Source organism: Dufourea novaeangliae, unplaced genomic scaffold, assembly GCF_001272555.1.
Source record: "Dufourea novaeangliae isolate 0120121106 unplaced genomic scaffold, ASM127255v1 scaffold177, whole genome shotgun sequence".
Lineage (NCBI taxonomy): Eukaryota > Metazoa > Arthropoda > Insecta > Hymenoptera > Halictidae > Dufourea > Dufourea novaeangliae.
The window spans coordinates 760,425-778,090 of record NW_015374070.1 but is presented as its reverse complement, the minus strand read 5'-3'; the positions used below and the strand labels follow the sequence as shown (position 1 = coordinate 778,090).

At 31.0% G+C, this 17,666-nt stretch overlaps 1 protein-coding gene across 1 annotated transcript in view; it reads left to right on the top strand.

Moving 5' to 3' along the window:
- LOC107190406 (high mobility group protein DSP1-like) overlaps positions 1-15,485 on the top strand; it is a 28,416-nt gene extending 12,931 nt beyond the window's left edge. Inside the window, exons 2-5 of the mRNA XM_015579204.1 lie at positions 2,590-2,817; positions 12,851-13,014; positions 13,161-13,335; positions 13,644-15,485. Of these exons, the coding sequence (XP_015434690.1) occupies positions 2,590-2,817; positions 12,851-13,014; positions 13,161-13,335; positions 13,644-13,754 (678 nt within the window). The 3' untranslated portion in view covers positions 13,755-15,485. The remainder of the gene's footprint in view (positions 1-2,589; positions 2,818-12,850; positions 13,015-13,160; positions 13,336-13,643) is intronic.
- Positions 15,486-17,666: the final 2,181 nt, after the last annotated feature.

The window sequence follows — 17,666 nt, the reverse complement described above, 5'->3', positions numbered from 1 at the left end:
AAAAAACCATTATATAAATATACAAGCGCAAATACTTTCGTTTCAACATATAGCGTTCCAAAATTTTTTGTAGGAGGAAATTTGTATGTTACATTGTTTGTGGATATCTTAAGCAATTTGTTTATTGAAGATTTATGGAGAGTTTAGAAGAGAGTTTAGAAACTTGTCAGATCATTCGAAATAATAAAGAGACCCTCATACGTCTTTAGCAATCCATGAAGTAGCGCTATGAAACGTGCATTCTTGCTTAGTGATGTCATTTTGAATACTTCCTCTAATGAGACACTTTGAAACGCTGTACCTTGGAATTAAAGCACTTGCGGACATATGTTTGTATGACGTTTTTTTATTATTGCAATACGTAGATTGCATTCGTAAAGTTTGGCTCCTTATTATAAGAACACCATGTTTAGTGATTTACACAAGAACATTGTAACACGCCATGGCAGATGCTTTCAGTGATGGTGGATCACGTTTGGTTGTTGAATGATAATGAGTAAAACTGCATTTGTAGCAACTTCTGACTTGCAGATCGCAATGAACTAAATATTTTAATACAGTTCTGTATGTACTCATGTGTTAGTATTAACTCACAAGCGACCGCACTATGTGTTACGCACCAATTTTAATGAAACATTGTAGAAAGATAGTGGATAACTAGATTCTAGATCCAGTGGTACAAAGGGAAATAATCCATCAGATCTCTATTGTTAAATATCTTATAAATTATTGAGTGTGTACACCTACGGCTCGAGAGGACTACTTAGGATCTAGTTGTTTAGTACTTGTGCAATGACATTTCATCAAAATTTATGTGCAGTACATTGTTCGGTCCTCTTGCTAATAAAACGCCTAGTGTAGAAAAGAAAATTCTAATTTTCGTTTTTACAAATTACTGTCTGGAGTTCCAGCCACAGTTGGGAATTTACACAAACATCCGCTGTTTAATCATGTGTAAACTTAGTACGGGCAATTTTGAATTTAATAATTGATGTTTGTTCCTTTCTATTGCGAAATGAGAATTATTTGCGGAGACTGACCCTTCTTTGGTACCTTATGATTGGACTTGGGTACCCTATTTGCGGACTGTATGAGCAGAGGACATTATAGCGATAACCAAACTAAATCCACTAATTGAAGTACTGTATGCAGTCGAAGACTTTCTAGTAGTGAAAACCACATTCGGTATCTTGTACCTAAAAAGCGTGTCGATTATTATAGACCACTTCAAAAGGTCCCTAAGAAGTCACTACATTTTTTTAATCGAGAACAAACAGGAAGCGGTTGTTGAGGACATGAAATGTGCTGATATTCGAATATTTGACAATTAGTCGCGATTAATTATAAATATTAATACGACTCACGTTTATCATATCACTGTTGAGTTTTAACTTTGAATTTATATATTTTAAATATCAAAGTTTTGCAAATATTGCAGCTAGCTTTATCATGACTGAACTGCAGATATCTACGCATATATGTCGTATTGTAAAATGTATAATAAAGTGTAATAGGGTTTATTTATTTGGAACATAACAGAACGCTTCACAGACTCAACAAATTTATACTTGTTTTCTGTAATTTAGCTTACAAATCAATATTTGCATAAACATTTACAGTCCATTGATCAGTCATTGCAGGGCTAGCTGCAATGTTTGCGTAACGTTGGTATAATTTTTCCAAAAGGGACACGGTTATACCTTCAAGCTTCAACAGTGATGACTTGTATCATGAACCAAAAGTCTCAAATCTCTAACTTAGATTGCTTGTTAGAAATTATAACACTCTTGTGTTTCTCCATTTTTCTTTCATTATTTGTGTTTTGTTGATGATTTTTTTACTTATTCTACATAAGTAAACGACATGAGACAAAGAAAGAATTGTGAATACTTCTTTCATATAAATTTACAGTCGGCCATAGTAAAGTGAGCTGAGTTAAGTTATGCGTACCATATTCACCAGATGTTTCCCCAACAGGCTATCACCTTTTCCGGCATCTGGTGTTCTTTGTGAGGAATGAAGCGTCCCCTATTCAAGAAACGATATTAACTGCATTTGAAAAACTCAGATCTAAAAAATACTGTTTTTTTTATAATATGGAATATGTCAGTTAAAATTTCGCTGGAAGAAAACTATTAAACCTTTGAGCGCGGATCACTCCAAAACTAAAAAATCCTTTTAGAGAACACGAGGGTCCTCAAGGTGATCGTTGCCGAGGATACATGCAGCACATATTTTATTCTATTAAAATACTTTTAAACACTAAAACAATTATGCGTATTGTGTGATTATTTAGTAATAACATAGCAACATACGATATTTTTCGAAGCACGAATCTGGACGTAATCCTAGAGATCGATAGGACCAAACGATAACCGTGCGATAAAAAATTCTAGCGTCGATAATTGCAGAAATTCATATATAATTATTTATTTTTATCGTTGTGGACGTTTCAGTAACGAAATGACGCCGTATATTATTCACTAATATAAGCACTCATGTATGTAGTAATAACAGTTCATTCAGGGATGTGCCTTGCAGGCACAATTGGTTCGCAAAATTGTTAACAATCTGTTTCTTCGATTACAGCATCAGCTACAGCAGCTAACGCAGCAACAGAATAATCTTCAGCAGAATAACGCTCAGGGCTTACAACAGCGAGACAATATGCCGAGGGGAAAGGACTCGAAGCCAAGGGGACGGATGACCGCGTACGCGTTCTTCGTCCAGACGTGTCGCCAGGAACACAAAAAGAAGCATCCCGAGGAGAAGATCGTTTTCCGGGAGTTCTCCAAAAAATGCGCAATGAGGTGGAAGGTAAGCAATTAATATACCATGTTATATGTTCGACATTATTTGACTTTTCAATATACAAGACTCCTAAGATGCTATCATTTCTCAAAGAGACGAAGCAAATTGACAGAATAATGTAAATTACACAACAGTCCCAGGTTGTCGCTAACAAGCAATTTAAGCTGCTGATGCGATACTAAACCTGTTTAAAATTTCGTTGTAACTTTTTTTTTAGTTGCATACACGTACCGACATATCGTGACTCACAACTTTTGTTCATGAAAGGATATCACATACTTTTTGATCAAATTATTTACCAAAATGTGGATTTTATTTTAAAATTAAAAAAATTCATCACAAAAGGATGATAAAGGTAACAAAAGGAGAATGTATAAATAGAAATTACAGAAAAGTTTGAAAGTTAATTGCTATATCAGAAGTCTGTGAACGAATGTGTGTCACTGTAAATTAAGAAAGAAAGTAATTAATCAGAGACTGTGTAATGTAGTACCCTTGGCAGAAAGTATGTAATCAAATGTCTGTTGTAAAAATCATTCGTGTAATTTCGGTGAAACATTTTTCACTAACAGTGAAAAAAGAGGATGTGTCTTCTCTATTTTAGTAAAGTATGGATATAACACTGCATATCTTTGTTCATTTAGAAAATACAGAATGAGGAAATTAAACAGTGAATGGAAAGTATTCGGTCATCGTCAGACATTGAAGAAAGCTTCTTAAAATGTTCATTATGAATCCTTTTGTTCAAGAAGTTAAAAATGCTTTAACATCTTCTGACCTTATTTACACAGTTTTTCACGAACTTTCAAATTCCACACACAACGTTATAGTACTGTATATTCGAGGAACACAGAAACATTTCTTACATTGTTAACATTTTCTTCGGTAAAATCACCACATCTACTCAATTTGTTTAATATATACATAACAGTATTTTACATTTATATCTTGTATATAAACAATTCTTACAGTGAATGTGTCAACTGGCTTGATTAAATATTTTCTGCTAAGGGTAGCATTTTCTTGTCACTTGCAAAAAAAAAGAAAATGTGTGAAATCGAAATTCATTCATACTGTATAAATACGAGTAACAGATATGCTGTCTTGTTTCTTAATTTTATTTTGCTATATGTATATGTTTGTCCTATTATGCTGAATACCAACGATTTTCGTGTGTTCTATGAACTGCTGTCTACATTTCCATGATCTCTAATTTTAAGTCATTTTCCTGATATATCCAAATACGCAATTCGATTTTGATGCTATTGTATAATTTATTAGAAATTAATGTTCCCAATTTCTTACAAATAAGCAATCTGAAATCAATGATTTTAATTGAATTCGATCAAAGCAAGGTGGGGAAACACGATATGTTGTATTTATGTTAAAGTATAATCTAAGAAAACTTAAAGTTGTCGAAACTAAAATACGTTTAATAATATATTGCATAAAATATGAATCACAAGTGTGACTCAGAAGAATTTTTGTTCCGAGTGATTAAGTCTGAATTATTTAATAAAGACAGTTTAAAATTTGTAGAAGCTAGAATATAAATTCGAGATAATTAAGCAAGTTACCTTTTGCTTCATTGAAAATTCTGAATTATTTACGTCTCACACATTTAAATTGAATCTAAAAACAAAGAATAAATTCAAATCAAAAATAGTTTTATTTATGTACTTTTTGATGTTACTTCTTGTACAGATAAGTTACTGTGGATACAAGGAAGATAATCGTAATCAATAATTAGTAGTAAAAGCCCTGTATTATGGAATATAAACCTTTTAATATACACACAAGTGTACATAAACCTGATTGTTTTTAATGATGTTTTTTAATAGAAGGAACCCTATATACTCCTACAAATACAATTTTCCTGTAATTGGTTCGTTAAACGTACTTCAGGAAATAATAATGGCTTCTAGCGTTGTTCGTTGAAGTAAAAGTGTAACTAATTTAAAGAGCAATTCACAGTTAATCAACCTTGTCTGGAAGTTGCCAGATTTCTTTGAAGATTGCGCACGTTTTATGACGGAAATAAAAATATTTAATGAAACCGTTTACATTAATTAACCAATTGATTGACAAAGCCATTTTATAAAATATTTTTATATATTTTCAATAGGATCCTAAAAGGCTACAAACTATTTCTATTATGAAGCCATAAGACTTGATTATTTCATTTTTTATTTATGTTTTCCTCGTTAATTTTTAACATTGCCTACGGCGCTCTGCTCATTTAACTTCTGACGTTTTAATAAACAATTGTATTATTTTCTTCTGACATAAATTTGATTCACCAATCATTTTAGAAGCTATTGCAGGGTTCAGTTCTCATGTCAGTTTATCTACCAAAATGAATTCCTTTAAATTTATCGAGTCATTAATGTATGAGTAAAACAAAACATTAGAACGAGATAATTGTTTAACAATTTACTAAGTATTGTTAGATTGATGGGAAATAGATAACCGTAGAACATGTAAATTAAAAAGTATTTGTTACATTTGGAAAATATTTAGCATTTCGTCAATACTTTTTGTGAGCTGATTAAAATTAGATTTTGTAGAATTGAAGTGATTTATTAATAGAGTCAAAAACTTAGTACTCTATAACAAAAAATGCTGTTGAATTAATTCTCTAGAATCTAGAAATATGTTCCAGTATGTGAATAGAAAATGAGAAATGTTTTAGAGCACTCCCATTTCCTATCAATTTTATCAGTCGATTAAATAATGATCATCTAAAAAATATATTTTAGTGAGCAAATTAACATGCAAAATTGATAAAAAGAAAGTATAAAACAGAAGAGTAACGTCAGTTACTACGTGGATAATCGTGTTCTGAGATTATGATCTGATGTATCGAATACATATTTGATCGATGCAATTCTCGGGCTACCTGACGAAGACGGCACGTGATGCATCATCGATATTTAAATCACGTACCAGTCTTCGATTATATGAATTTTACAGAATTTCTAGCCAAAGAACTGATTTAATGTGAATAGATCAGAAATATTTCGGAAAACGGTTACCGTATTACCTACACCAACTACCTGTAATCCTGTCACGAATAGGATTAGAATCGGGACCGGTTTACAGTCGAGTCATTTCATAGATTTCGTTCTTTATAAAAGGTGTTTTGTAATATGTAGACATTCCTTTGGGGACGAATTCAACGCTCATACAATGAACAAAGAACAGGAAATTGGTTTTTCTCAAGTTATAGTCCTCATAGTGAAAATTCTAATAAATCTAACGTGAAATTGATTTACAGCAAATGATTTCATACATTTTGTTCTTCACAAAAGCTTTTTTTATAGTATGTCAATATTTTAGGGATGGTAAGGGAATAAAAAACTGACTTTCTCGTGTTATAGTCGTTCTAGTCAAAACTTTCTTAACTATAATTTTACAGTCAATGAGTTAATAGTTTTAAAGTGATTTGTAATATATAGATATTCCTTTAAAAATGAATTCAACATTAAAAATAAAGAAACAACGAATTTTCCGAGTTATAGTGGTCGTTTCAGTAAGAATTTCTGATAAATTTAATTCCAGACTAGCTTTTATACAATTTTTTTCTCTACAGAAAGCTTTTGTAACATGGACATATTTCTTCAAGGACGAATTCACTATTACAGAAAATGATCAAGAAACTGATTTTCCTGGGTTGTAGTAGTCATGTCAGTTGAAATTTGTAGTAAATCTTATCTATCTTTGTCATCTATCTTTGTCACATGAAATTTACTTGATAATTAAATGGCGTAATTTTTAATATTGTGTATCATAGTTTAATTTAATTTCTTAAAATTGCATATTTGATCAGATAGTCAAAGTTTCACTGTATATACAAAAATTACACAAATATTACTCTGAATGGATAAAAATTATAAATATATACGAAATGAGAAAGAAATGAAGATGTAAGTGTATTGTATCATAACAACAATGTAGACATGTATGAAGATACACTGACGTTAAATACTTTTATCGCTCACTGTTTCTATATCAAGGTTTGTGTACTTTAATAATTATTAAGAATTGCAATATTTGAAATGCTGTAAAACGTTCCCTTACAAGAAGCTATAAATTACTGCCTCTTTAACAGTACAAAATATATGTATCTGATTTAAACATTCACTGAAGAGAATTAACAGAAATTCTATGTTCTTTTTAAACTGTTCGATACAGGTTCAAACATTAACAGTTTTCTGTTTTTTTCTGACAATATTTCTCAGTATTGTTCTATGTCCTATATCATTAACAGAAAAAGTGATTGAGATACGATTAATAATTTATCCATGTATGTTTACTAAGACCATTCTTTCTTTCTAGCGAGTTTTATTAGCCAGTTCAGTTTCTGCTTATAATTCAGAAACACTATAGAGTATCTGCTGTATCGTTAAACTGCTGTGGTTGCAAGTCTGTGTTTGCAAACATTTATCCAGTCTCTACAGCAATTCATTCAACACACGTGTATAGAGTGTTCTGTTATGAAACCAATTAACTTATGTAGCATACTTCAAAAAAGTCATACAAAATGTTACGAGAAAAAGTATTTGGGTACACAATTCCCTTATATTGCCTACATTGAAATAAATATGCAATAATTGCATCATTTGAAAAATTACTTTAATGGAAACAGTGTGTCGTCATAGGAATTTTTATAATACTGAATTGATTATACTGAATAAGTATGCAACAGTGAGAACTATAATCTTCGAAAAATTCTTTCACTAAAAATAGTGTGAAGTCAGAGTAATTTTGATCATGTAGAAAAAAAGGCTTAACTTTAAGTCTTAACTTTTTCTAAGCAGCAAATGTATGTTTAAAAAATAAGGAAACACATGTCTGAACGATTGCTTTAGAACACGATATTTGAAATTATAGCTTAAATTATAGTAAACTGAGAAAGTGCCTCCATTATTTTAAGTAAGAGTTATTACCGCACATTTGTAGTTAACGGACTGGATAGCATAATAGCGTTTCCCATGGCGAAGGTCTTCGGAGTCTCTTACTACGTGTTTCTTTTTCGTTACAATATTTACCATTTGAGACATCGTCCTTTTAACGACTGTGCATTATCAGCTATTTATCTTTGACATGCATAAGCAGCTTTAATTGTTACAATTACACATTTGACCAACATGTGGAAATCGTATTCCAGGTACAATTCTAATTATAAATTCATGTTTTTCCCTTCAAGAATTCGATTTCACAGTGTGTACAAAGTTGAGTCATAGAACATTTTCATTTGTGTTTTTTTAATTTGTTCCAGCTGAAAACATTGAACTTTTATCTGGTACACATTTTCCATTATTATTAAATGTACTGAAGTAGTGTTAAACATCAGAATTTTTTTTTTAGTAATTTTTATTCGTTTAATTTTCACAGTCCATGGCAGGCGTTATTCGCTACTCAATTTGATAAGCTCTGTAAAAGCCAAATTTCTGTTTCTATGCATTTACTTCAATTCACTTCAAATCTGTTAAGTTTAATAATATGAAGATTTGAATGAATTTTTATACCATTTATCTTCTACGATTAATATATTAAAACCCATAATATGGGGAACAAAATTGTGTTCAATTTCGATTTATATTATATAAATTTCTAAAACTGTGATTTTGTATAAATATCTGCAGTGTACTGACAACCCTCCTTCTTGTTCTATTGATTCGTTGTCCGCATTCTACAAAGTTGCACCGGAATAAAATCAATCAATATTCTTATTACTACTGCAATAAAAGATTCCTTTGTTGCATTTCTCATAAATATTTGCAAACATACCGTACACACTCGTAAACAGTGATTATGTATGCCACGGAGACATGACATAATATTATTATATGCAGAAGATGTTTATGGAATTTCAAATCTTTACATTTTCGAACATGAGGAATACGTAGATTTTAATAATAAGGCTGGAAACAAAATAACGCGAGAAATTGGCCTGTCCTCAACAGAGAGATTTCTTTTGGGATGGATTGAAGAACGACTAATAACTCAAATCATTTGCATGTTTTACAATTTCTTATTGTGGATATAGCAAGTATGTTAATACCAAAAAACCTCTAGAATATTGAAAATTAAGTGAAATACAAAGCAGCAAAGTAGGCGCTCGGCAATGTGCGTGTTCAGGTGGTGAGCATGATTTCAGTTGACTGACTCATCTGATAGCAAAATCGTTGAAAATGAGTATTCTTTGACTCAAGATCTTCAAGGTGGAACTTTCTAAAAGATTTTAATAAAAACTCGCAAAATTATACAAGAAATATCAACTCTGTAAATTTTTCCTAAAATTCTCTAAAAATAAACATATAAATAAATTTTTCAGAGTTCAACGATTTTAATGAGCGAATTCTATCTTGTAGATATTGAGTCAGAGAGTACTCATTTTCAACGATTGTGCTTTCAGACGAGTCATTCAACTAGAATAATGTTCACCATCTGGACACATGCATTGTGCAGTGCCAATTTTTGGCAGTTTGTATTTCACTTAATTCTTAATATTTTGGAGGCTTTTTTAGCCTTAAAGTACCTCTTATACCTATAGTAAAGAATGGTAGAATGTGCGAATGATTTGCGTTATCGATCGCTCTTCAGTTCAATCCAAAAGAAACCGTTCATTTCAGTCATCTAACAGAGTTGGGCAAAATGTAATCTGATTACAAGATACAAATCTCAATTACAATGGAATTGCAATGTAACAATTACAATTGCAAGAGAATTATAATTACATTGTAATTGTACTTTAGATTTTGCAATTAGATTACATTTTGTCCAACTCTGCCATCTAATGCTTACTACAATTTCGTTCTGACTCAACATAGAGTTTCTGATGACATTGTTAATCATTATTAAAAATCTTTGTCTTATAACATAATTTTCATACGGTTGAAAGTCGTGACCGAGCAGTAGCTTTACTAAAACCTCCTAAGAAATACTAATTTTCAGCAGAAATGGAAAAAGTTTCATCTGTGTGTTGCTTTCTAAGGAAACGATTTTGAAGGATATAATATTATAGTCTTGTATATAACGTGGATACGCTTTTGTAAATGCAGTCTCATCACTGAGCTGCTTTCTTCTTGCACAAAATCACAGTGATGTGGATTCATTTATAGAAGTAGAACGTGAATTGACATTTATATTCGTTATTAACAGTTTCATTACACCGAAGGTAAAATAAAAATTTCACTGAATGTTACTAATTCTTTATTTCATTGCATTCTAGACATCTGTGTGTACTACAAATGGATAGAGTGCCTGCCCAGTATACTGATTACTAGACTATGGATCTTTATGCAAATTCAGATTCTTATTGATTAATTCAGTGAACTGAAATTTTGTCAGAAATTTGTTTCCTTTATGAAAGACTCTGTTATGTCCATACTAAAGTGGTATTCATAGCAATCTTTACGAAAATTGTTACTGTTTTACATTTACATTTACATTTACATTTACATTTATATTTACATTCACATTCACATTCACATTCATGATAATAACTCCATGAAATCCAAACTTACTTTTATTTCAAGTACACCGTGGTCCTTTGTGCATTTATAACATACGTTAATGCACAAAACATAATAAGTATTGTAATGCAGTTTAATAATGTCCTCACATTTCGACACTAATAGAAAGTTTAATGGGGGTTAGACATATAAAAGAAATAAATAGCTATTAAAAAATAAGCTTACAAAACTTCTATAACTTTCTCTAGAATACTGGTTTTTATAAACTATGCTGTAAATATGAGAGTTGGGTAAATGTCAAGAGTCTAGTGTTCAGTATAATGTGTATATGTGCGTATATTGTGTGAATATATTGACAGCAGCAAAATACAAACGTAAAGCTACAATTTTGTCAAGTTCCACTTTTCTACATGAATAGATTGTGTATAATAATTACTGCAATGTTTTTTTAGATAAAGAGACTTAAATAATATTTAGTCCATTTGTGTAAAAAAGTGAAAATCAACAAAATTGCAGTTGTCCGCTTGTATTATACTTTGTTGCCATTGATATATTGGCCAGACACATTTTTTCGGTAAAAGAACTTTGAGATGCGAAACAACGTCATTATGAACAGGTGCCACTCTAACATCTGGCCATCCCACCCCTCGAAAAGGGAGACACTTTCTGCGCACTTTTCTTATGGACTCAGGGCCACATGGTCTTTAGAAGGATTAAAGGCGTTGACCTTCTTGGTTATTGTGGCAAAATGTTAGCCCGAGCAGCTGCAAACTTTTAGCCCGACCTTTCGCGAAACGCTTCGCTTCCAAATACATTTTCAGGCAATTTTTTCCGTTCAAAATACGACCAGCTTGAAAGCAACATAATTCGATGACTGTAGTCTTCACGTTTAATGCGAGCTTTCATCGCTGGATTCGTTGTCCATTATATCTAGTTATATTTTTTAAAATGAAATAAAGAAAGGTACTTAACATTAATTGAGTATATGTAATTTTGCAATTCTTTGGTTTTGACTGTAGTTCCCTAAAATCTTGTCAGGTGAGCATGAAAACACCTTAAAAGTATTAGTTATTAAACGAAATCGTTATTGTATTTATTGAAAAATGATTTATTTTCTGTAATTTTTTTATAAGATGTTTTGTCTCTAAACCTATTACACTTGAATTTTTTGGTAGAAAGTAAGGAGTAACCTAAGGATATTGTAGTTAAATATGGTCTCCTTTGTATGGTCGAGTTTGGAATTGAACAATTAATTTATTTAATTTGAATGAATCATAAGAAGAGAATACAAAACGTAATTGAACAAAGCTTGACATGTAAAAAGCGTTTGTCATTTTTTTTTGTATTTTGATTGTTGTCCTGAATGTAATACATTCTCATCAGGATGTTCTGAATATAATTTTATTTTTTCCATGAATATAAAGTAATTATTAATATTAATAATAGTAATAGTTTTAATAATTGATTACCCTATTAACTGAGGAAGACGATTTAACTCTGGAATTTTTTGCTTCGCTATAGCTCTTAATAATTTTTTATTTTCCTTTTCCTTTGCCTATAGAATCCCTGGTCCAATCGTGCCAAAGTAATTGTATTACATCTTCTTTTGTGTCTATTGCAGGACAGAATACCTCAGACCCTTTTTATTCGTCTTCACTTGTGGTTAGTCATATATAGCATGAATCTATTGTTAAAATTGTACCTTAAAGACTGGTTCATAAAAAGAAAGCACTTAGTAGCAATTCAAATAACAATATGTGTTAATTATCTAAAAATCGTGTCTTTCGTAAACATCTTCTAGAAATTGTAATATTGTCTAATTACGAGAAAAAGTTCTCCACTTTTAAGTAAACTCGGGTACAAAATGCGCTTCAATAATTTTTAAATTGCATCTACGCTTTAACTTCTGTCTTTATCGACCGATCCTCCCGAACCTGTGGCTCACCCTCGCCCGGTCTCTTGGCGTCACCGTCTGAAAACGAACCCCCTCTTCGTTTATTACAAATCTACTACCACATTACTTAACCAGTATTGTTTACTTCGAATATAAATTGCCGAATAATTAGAAAATAATCTGCAAGAATAAATATGTAGAAATATATTCAACAATTTTTTTTATCATATGCTCTTAAAAACCCAATGATATAAATTTGTGTTTTAATTTTTATAAGAACTTTTGTTATAGTTTTTGTTTAATGTGTATAAATAGTTACTTATAAATATATCCACCATGATGTGATACACAATTTTTGTTAGCATCATCACAATGAAAGGAATACACAAGTCACCGTTCCATTCGATCAATAACCTTCAGGTTGTCTAGCAATATTTTTAATATTCGATCGAGCGCAATCTTTGATTGCTTCTTTATATAGATGTGTTGTTTTAATATTGTGCCAAATGAATCTCTATTTTTAAGAATTTATCTGATAAAAAATGTATGTAAATAACAATTAATGGATTGTTAGATTTTGTGTGCATATCATAATGTATGATATTGTAAGCATTATGCACTGTATCTATATGTAAGGTTAATTTTATGTGCCTTATGGTTGTAGACTATGTCAGATAAAGAGAAGAAACGTTTCCATGAAATGGCAGAAAAAGACAAGAAGAGATATGATGCAGAAATGCAGAATTACACACCACCCAAAGGCGAAAGTAAAGGCAGAGGCAAGAAACGCAAACACATCAAAGATCATAATGCTCCTAAGAGATCACTGTAAGTAATGCCTTTAATATAAAATATTTGTAACAGTCTACTAAAAGATACCTTTAAAGAATTTCCGGTTATATATATTGCTTATCTTTACATTTGTGAATAAAGAAATAATTTCTTAAAAAATGATACGTGGTTACGTTCACCAGGTCTGCTTTCTTCTGGTTCTGTAATGATGAACGTGGAAAGGTCAAAATGCTGAATCCTGAGTTTGGTGTAGGTGATATTGCTAAGGAACTGGGCAAAAAATGGTCAGATGCAGATCCTGAGACTAAATCGAAATATGAGGCTATGGCAGAACAAGATAAAGCTCGATATGAAAGGGTACGTAATCTTTCTTTAATTCGTGCAAAGTAACCGAAACATCAGCAGGAAGAGTTTTCAATAAAAAGATATCGGCTATTTTGTAGAATTTATTATTAGTGTAGGTAACCAGTTTCAGTGTTTATAATGATGCTATAAATATGCTTGTTTTACTGAGCAAGAATATATTATATTTGTTGAACTTGTAAGAAATGGAATTAAAAAGAGTATCGAATTTTGCTAAGAAATTTGCCATTTTATATGTCGTAACTTATAAAATGTTGTACATCAATTGTGTATGAGCTTGTATTATTTTTTGAATAATTTAGGAAATGACTGCGTACAAAAAGAAAATGAAGGACGGTGCACCCGTAGTAGCAAATCCAGTGAATACTGTAAAAAGCGACAGTGAAGAAGAGTATAAAGAAGATGATGAATAGCGGATACACGACAAAATTTCATCTATCACCCCGTGTCCTTGATCCTGAAAGCATACCTCACCTACTGTACGTACCATTGACCTTAGCGTGAGCGTACTTACACCACTAGGGAAACGAATAACTAATCACCAGTCCCCGATTATTTACAATAATAATTCAAATACCCGCGATTATAATAATTATTTTAAAATTGTATGTATGTGAGGCGCGAGAGAAGACCGTGTGAGTGACATTTGTATTTTAACATATTGATAGTAACATGTAAAATGGCGTAGGATAGCAGAATGAAAAGAATATGGTGCCCACTTTGTATCAGGTGGAAGGCGCAGGGGCTCAATCATTGTTGACATTGTCTCCAGACTATGTTAAAAGCTAACGTAGTTGCAAATCGTAATACAGGATACGGCGGCTCCATAGTTGGGCGGTATCACTCGATATAGTTTGATATTTATCAGTTCAGTTCATTCGTTGCCAGTGTAAGAAGACTTATTGTATATCCTTGTACAGAACATTTCTTTAAATCAAATCTGTCGCAGGTGGGGCATGGGGCTGCTTTGTATGAATGTAACTGATTTAAGTACGTGTCGTATAGTTGTAAGTATTAGGCTAAGTATATTTTAAATGCAACTTCGATTCTACATCTGCGTCAACATGTGATAGTTTTCACTAACAATGTATTCTAAACCAGGAGATTGAGCCTTATATAGCTTATAAGTAATTGGAATCGAAACAAATATCTCTGATTGACAATTTTTCGAAAATAACACAAAATTGGGACGACGACAACCCAGCCATGGAGCAGTGGTATTGCAAAGTCCTTTAATTTACGCAAAACGAATAATTTCTGTTCCTCATATTATTGATAGACGGAGCTATCTAATTTCTTTTATAAAACTGATCATAAATTTGTGTTTACGTTGTCTTAAGGATTATTATAATTTCTCAATCTTTTTATAACGACATTAAAACGATACATTTTCGTTATTATCAGAATCAATTGACAGTCTTCAAAGACATACCAAACTAGAATTGTATTTTGAGTTTTATCTAATTGAAGTAGTCCCTGCCCTTACCATCGTCATCCTCCCTCTCATATTCATTTTTCCAATAAAGGAAATACGTTTAAATCCTTTCAGAATCATGTGATTCCGTTCATTGTTTAAGAAAGTAAGATAGGGCGTGTCTTGTATTGCCTCGAGTCATCTGGTGTACAGCAGGCTGTATTATAATAAATTATTGTGGTTTCTTGTAATATTAACATTCCTAGATCTTAGTATGTACAGATCTTAATCATTGAGATTAGAGCCAACTGTGTAAGAAGCATACCAAACAAAACCGGCTAGGTAATGCAGATGTGAATTTCGTGGCCAAGAATTGGTATGCAAAACGAATATACAAGAGGCTTTGTTACAGTTCAGACTGACTTGCACCTTGATTTGGCTCAGCAGGTAACCACTACTTTTTGACATAAAGCTTTTCATCTCCCCTGCACATTGTCATATAACGGATAATTGTGTGATTATATAAGCAAAAACAAAACCTGTTTTAGAGGGAGCTAGAGGACGAATACTGTAAAATATGAAATTGTAATATTTTAATACTGATTTGCAGATGTGCATAATTTTAACATAGCTGGTTAAAATGAATTGTACTGATACGAAGGTATCCATTTGATGGAGATAATTAATAAAAAGATATTGAAAATTACGACAGAATTTTCTGTATTATTATAGGGGAATTATAACAGTTATAAAAGAAATGTTTGTTTTGTATATCTCTTAGGATAAATAAACTTTTCAAAAAATTTGTGAATATGTTTCTGGTACTGCTCCAAACCTGTTTCTAAACATTTACATGTGCAAAATGTTTAATTCTGAAAGCAGTACTAGACTTTAGAGTACTAACACTTACGATATTTGTATAAAAGTAAGTATATATTATGTCCATTTGTTTATGACATGAACTATCTTTTTTCACACCTGCTTTCTTGTAATACGAACGAATAACATCCGCATTTTACACATTTATGCTGGTGCTAACCACAAGAATAAGCAATTAATCCAAAAAATGGAAGTAATGTGTTAACTTATTTCATGTTATACACATTACATGCTTCAGCGCAAAAGGACATTACTGTACTTTTTTATATGTATTTCATAGGTTCGAACGATTTTCTATTATTTTATAAGCATTACCGTAGGTTATAAATGTACCCTTGACGTAGTATTTCTAACAATAAATCAATAATTGTTATGGCATAAATTTTTTGTTTGTATATCAGAACAATTTAATATCTCGTAGCCACAATTCATGATTTAATGTGAATAACACATTCATACATGTAACTGGCAATATTCATTTGTTTTATAATTCCATTGTAATAAACTAGCGAACAAAACATGTAGACAACATTGTTGCATTTAGTTAATAATCAAGTGTATTTTTTTGACTTTATCAAACATTAAATTAACATATGTTTTGTGACTTTATTAGAATATATTCATTCTTCTTATACTACTAATTCATCTTATTTATATGTAACACATATTCAGTTTGAAAATTGTCTAAATAGTTTACACTATTTCTAAAGTCTCAACTGTTTCTATTTCTGGTTAACAATGGAAACAGTTATATACCTCAATATTATAATTTATGTACAATCTATACAATAAATATTCACGTTTGTAGACTTAATATCATATTACTTTAGAAATCTTATGCTAAAGTAAAACTAATGTTGAGCATTAATAAAAATATTTATTAATATCACATATGGTATATAAGAATGATGAATAAGAACAGTTACATAACATTGCTTAGAAAAAATACATGTGCAACTTATAATAAATTATAGAGTATAGAAAAACTTGCAAATGTAGAAATTGTAAAAGTGAATGGAATATTGATTAAATATTCTATTTTGCATTTATAAAACCACACCCGCACTTTTGGTTACATTATTTTGAACAAAATTTCTATTATACATCAGTTATACTTTTATGTGAAGAAACATTTATATAGAAGGTTCCTATCATTAATAAATTATTAGTAACTTGTCAGTAAACTAACAATTCAGATAAATGTTGAGGTACATTAATATTCAAAGAGAAGATATTTATACTGTAAACCAAGAATTTACAAGCAGGACTGAATGAAACTTATTTCAAATAATTTAAAAATAAATGTTTTAAATAACACTGATAATTACTTAGCAATTAGTGTATTTCAATTGATGTCATTTTTTAGATGACCAGTTAAATGTTTCTCAATAATTAAGGAAATAAAAAGTTGAAGAAATAATATCGTTAATTGAATATTTGTTCTCTGATTGGAGACTAATAAACAAGGGAAATTGAAGATTGAATGTAAGTAAATTTTATACATTTTATATATATATATATATATATATTAGCATGAACGTTACTTAATAATTAAGCGATTTGGTGTTGATTACACATCAATGGATAAACGAGTTTTAGCATTCAACAGAACTTGAGTCAAGTTACTTGACCAAACCTTTAATCCGTTTTTCCTTTATTCTTTTATTTTCTATTGTTAAATCTGTTATTCCAAATAAATATTTATATAGTTTATGTGTAAAATACTCGTTAAATAATTTACCTCTTGCGAAACAGATTATTTCTCAAATATTAGTAAAAAGTAATAACACATTATTTGAAAAGTTCTCGAAACCTCCGGACTCGATTGTGGGGCTAAATTGCATTTTTTAAAAATTTGAAATTAACGGTAAGAAAGCGAAACAGGCTTTAAGACAAAAGAAATTCGCTCTCAGTACCATCTGCCGACGCAACCGGTGAACTGCAACATTGACCGGGTTCGCAAAATTCATAGTTTCGAAAGATTGTTTTGTTTGTCTTTTCGTTTGCGTTCAATCTTAACGGTTGTAACGAG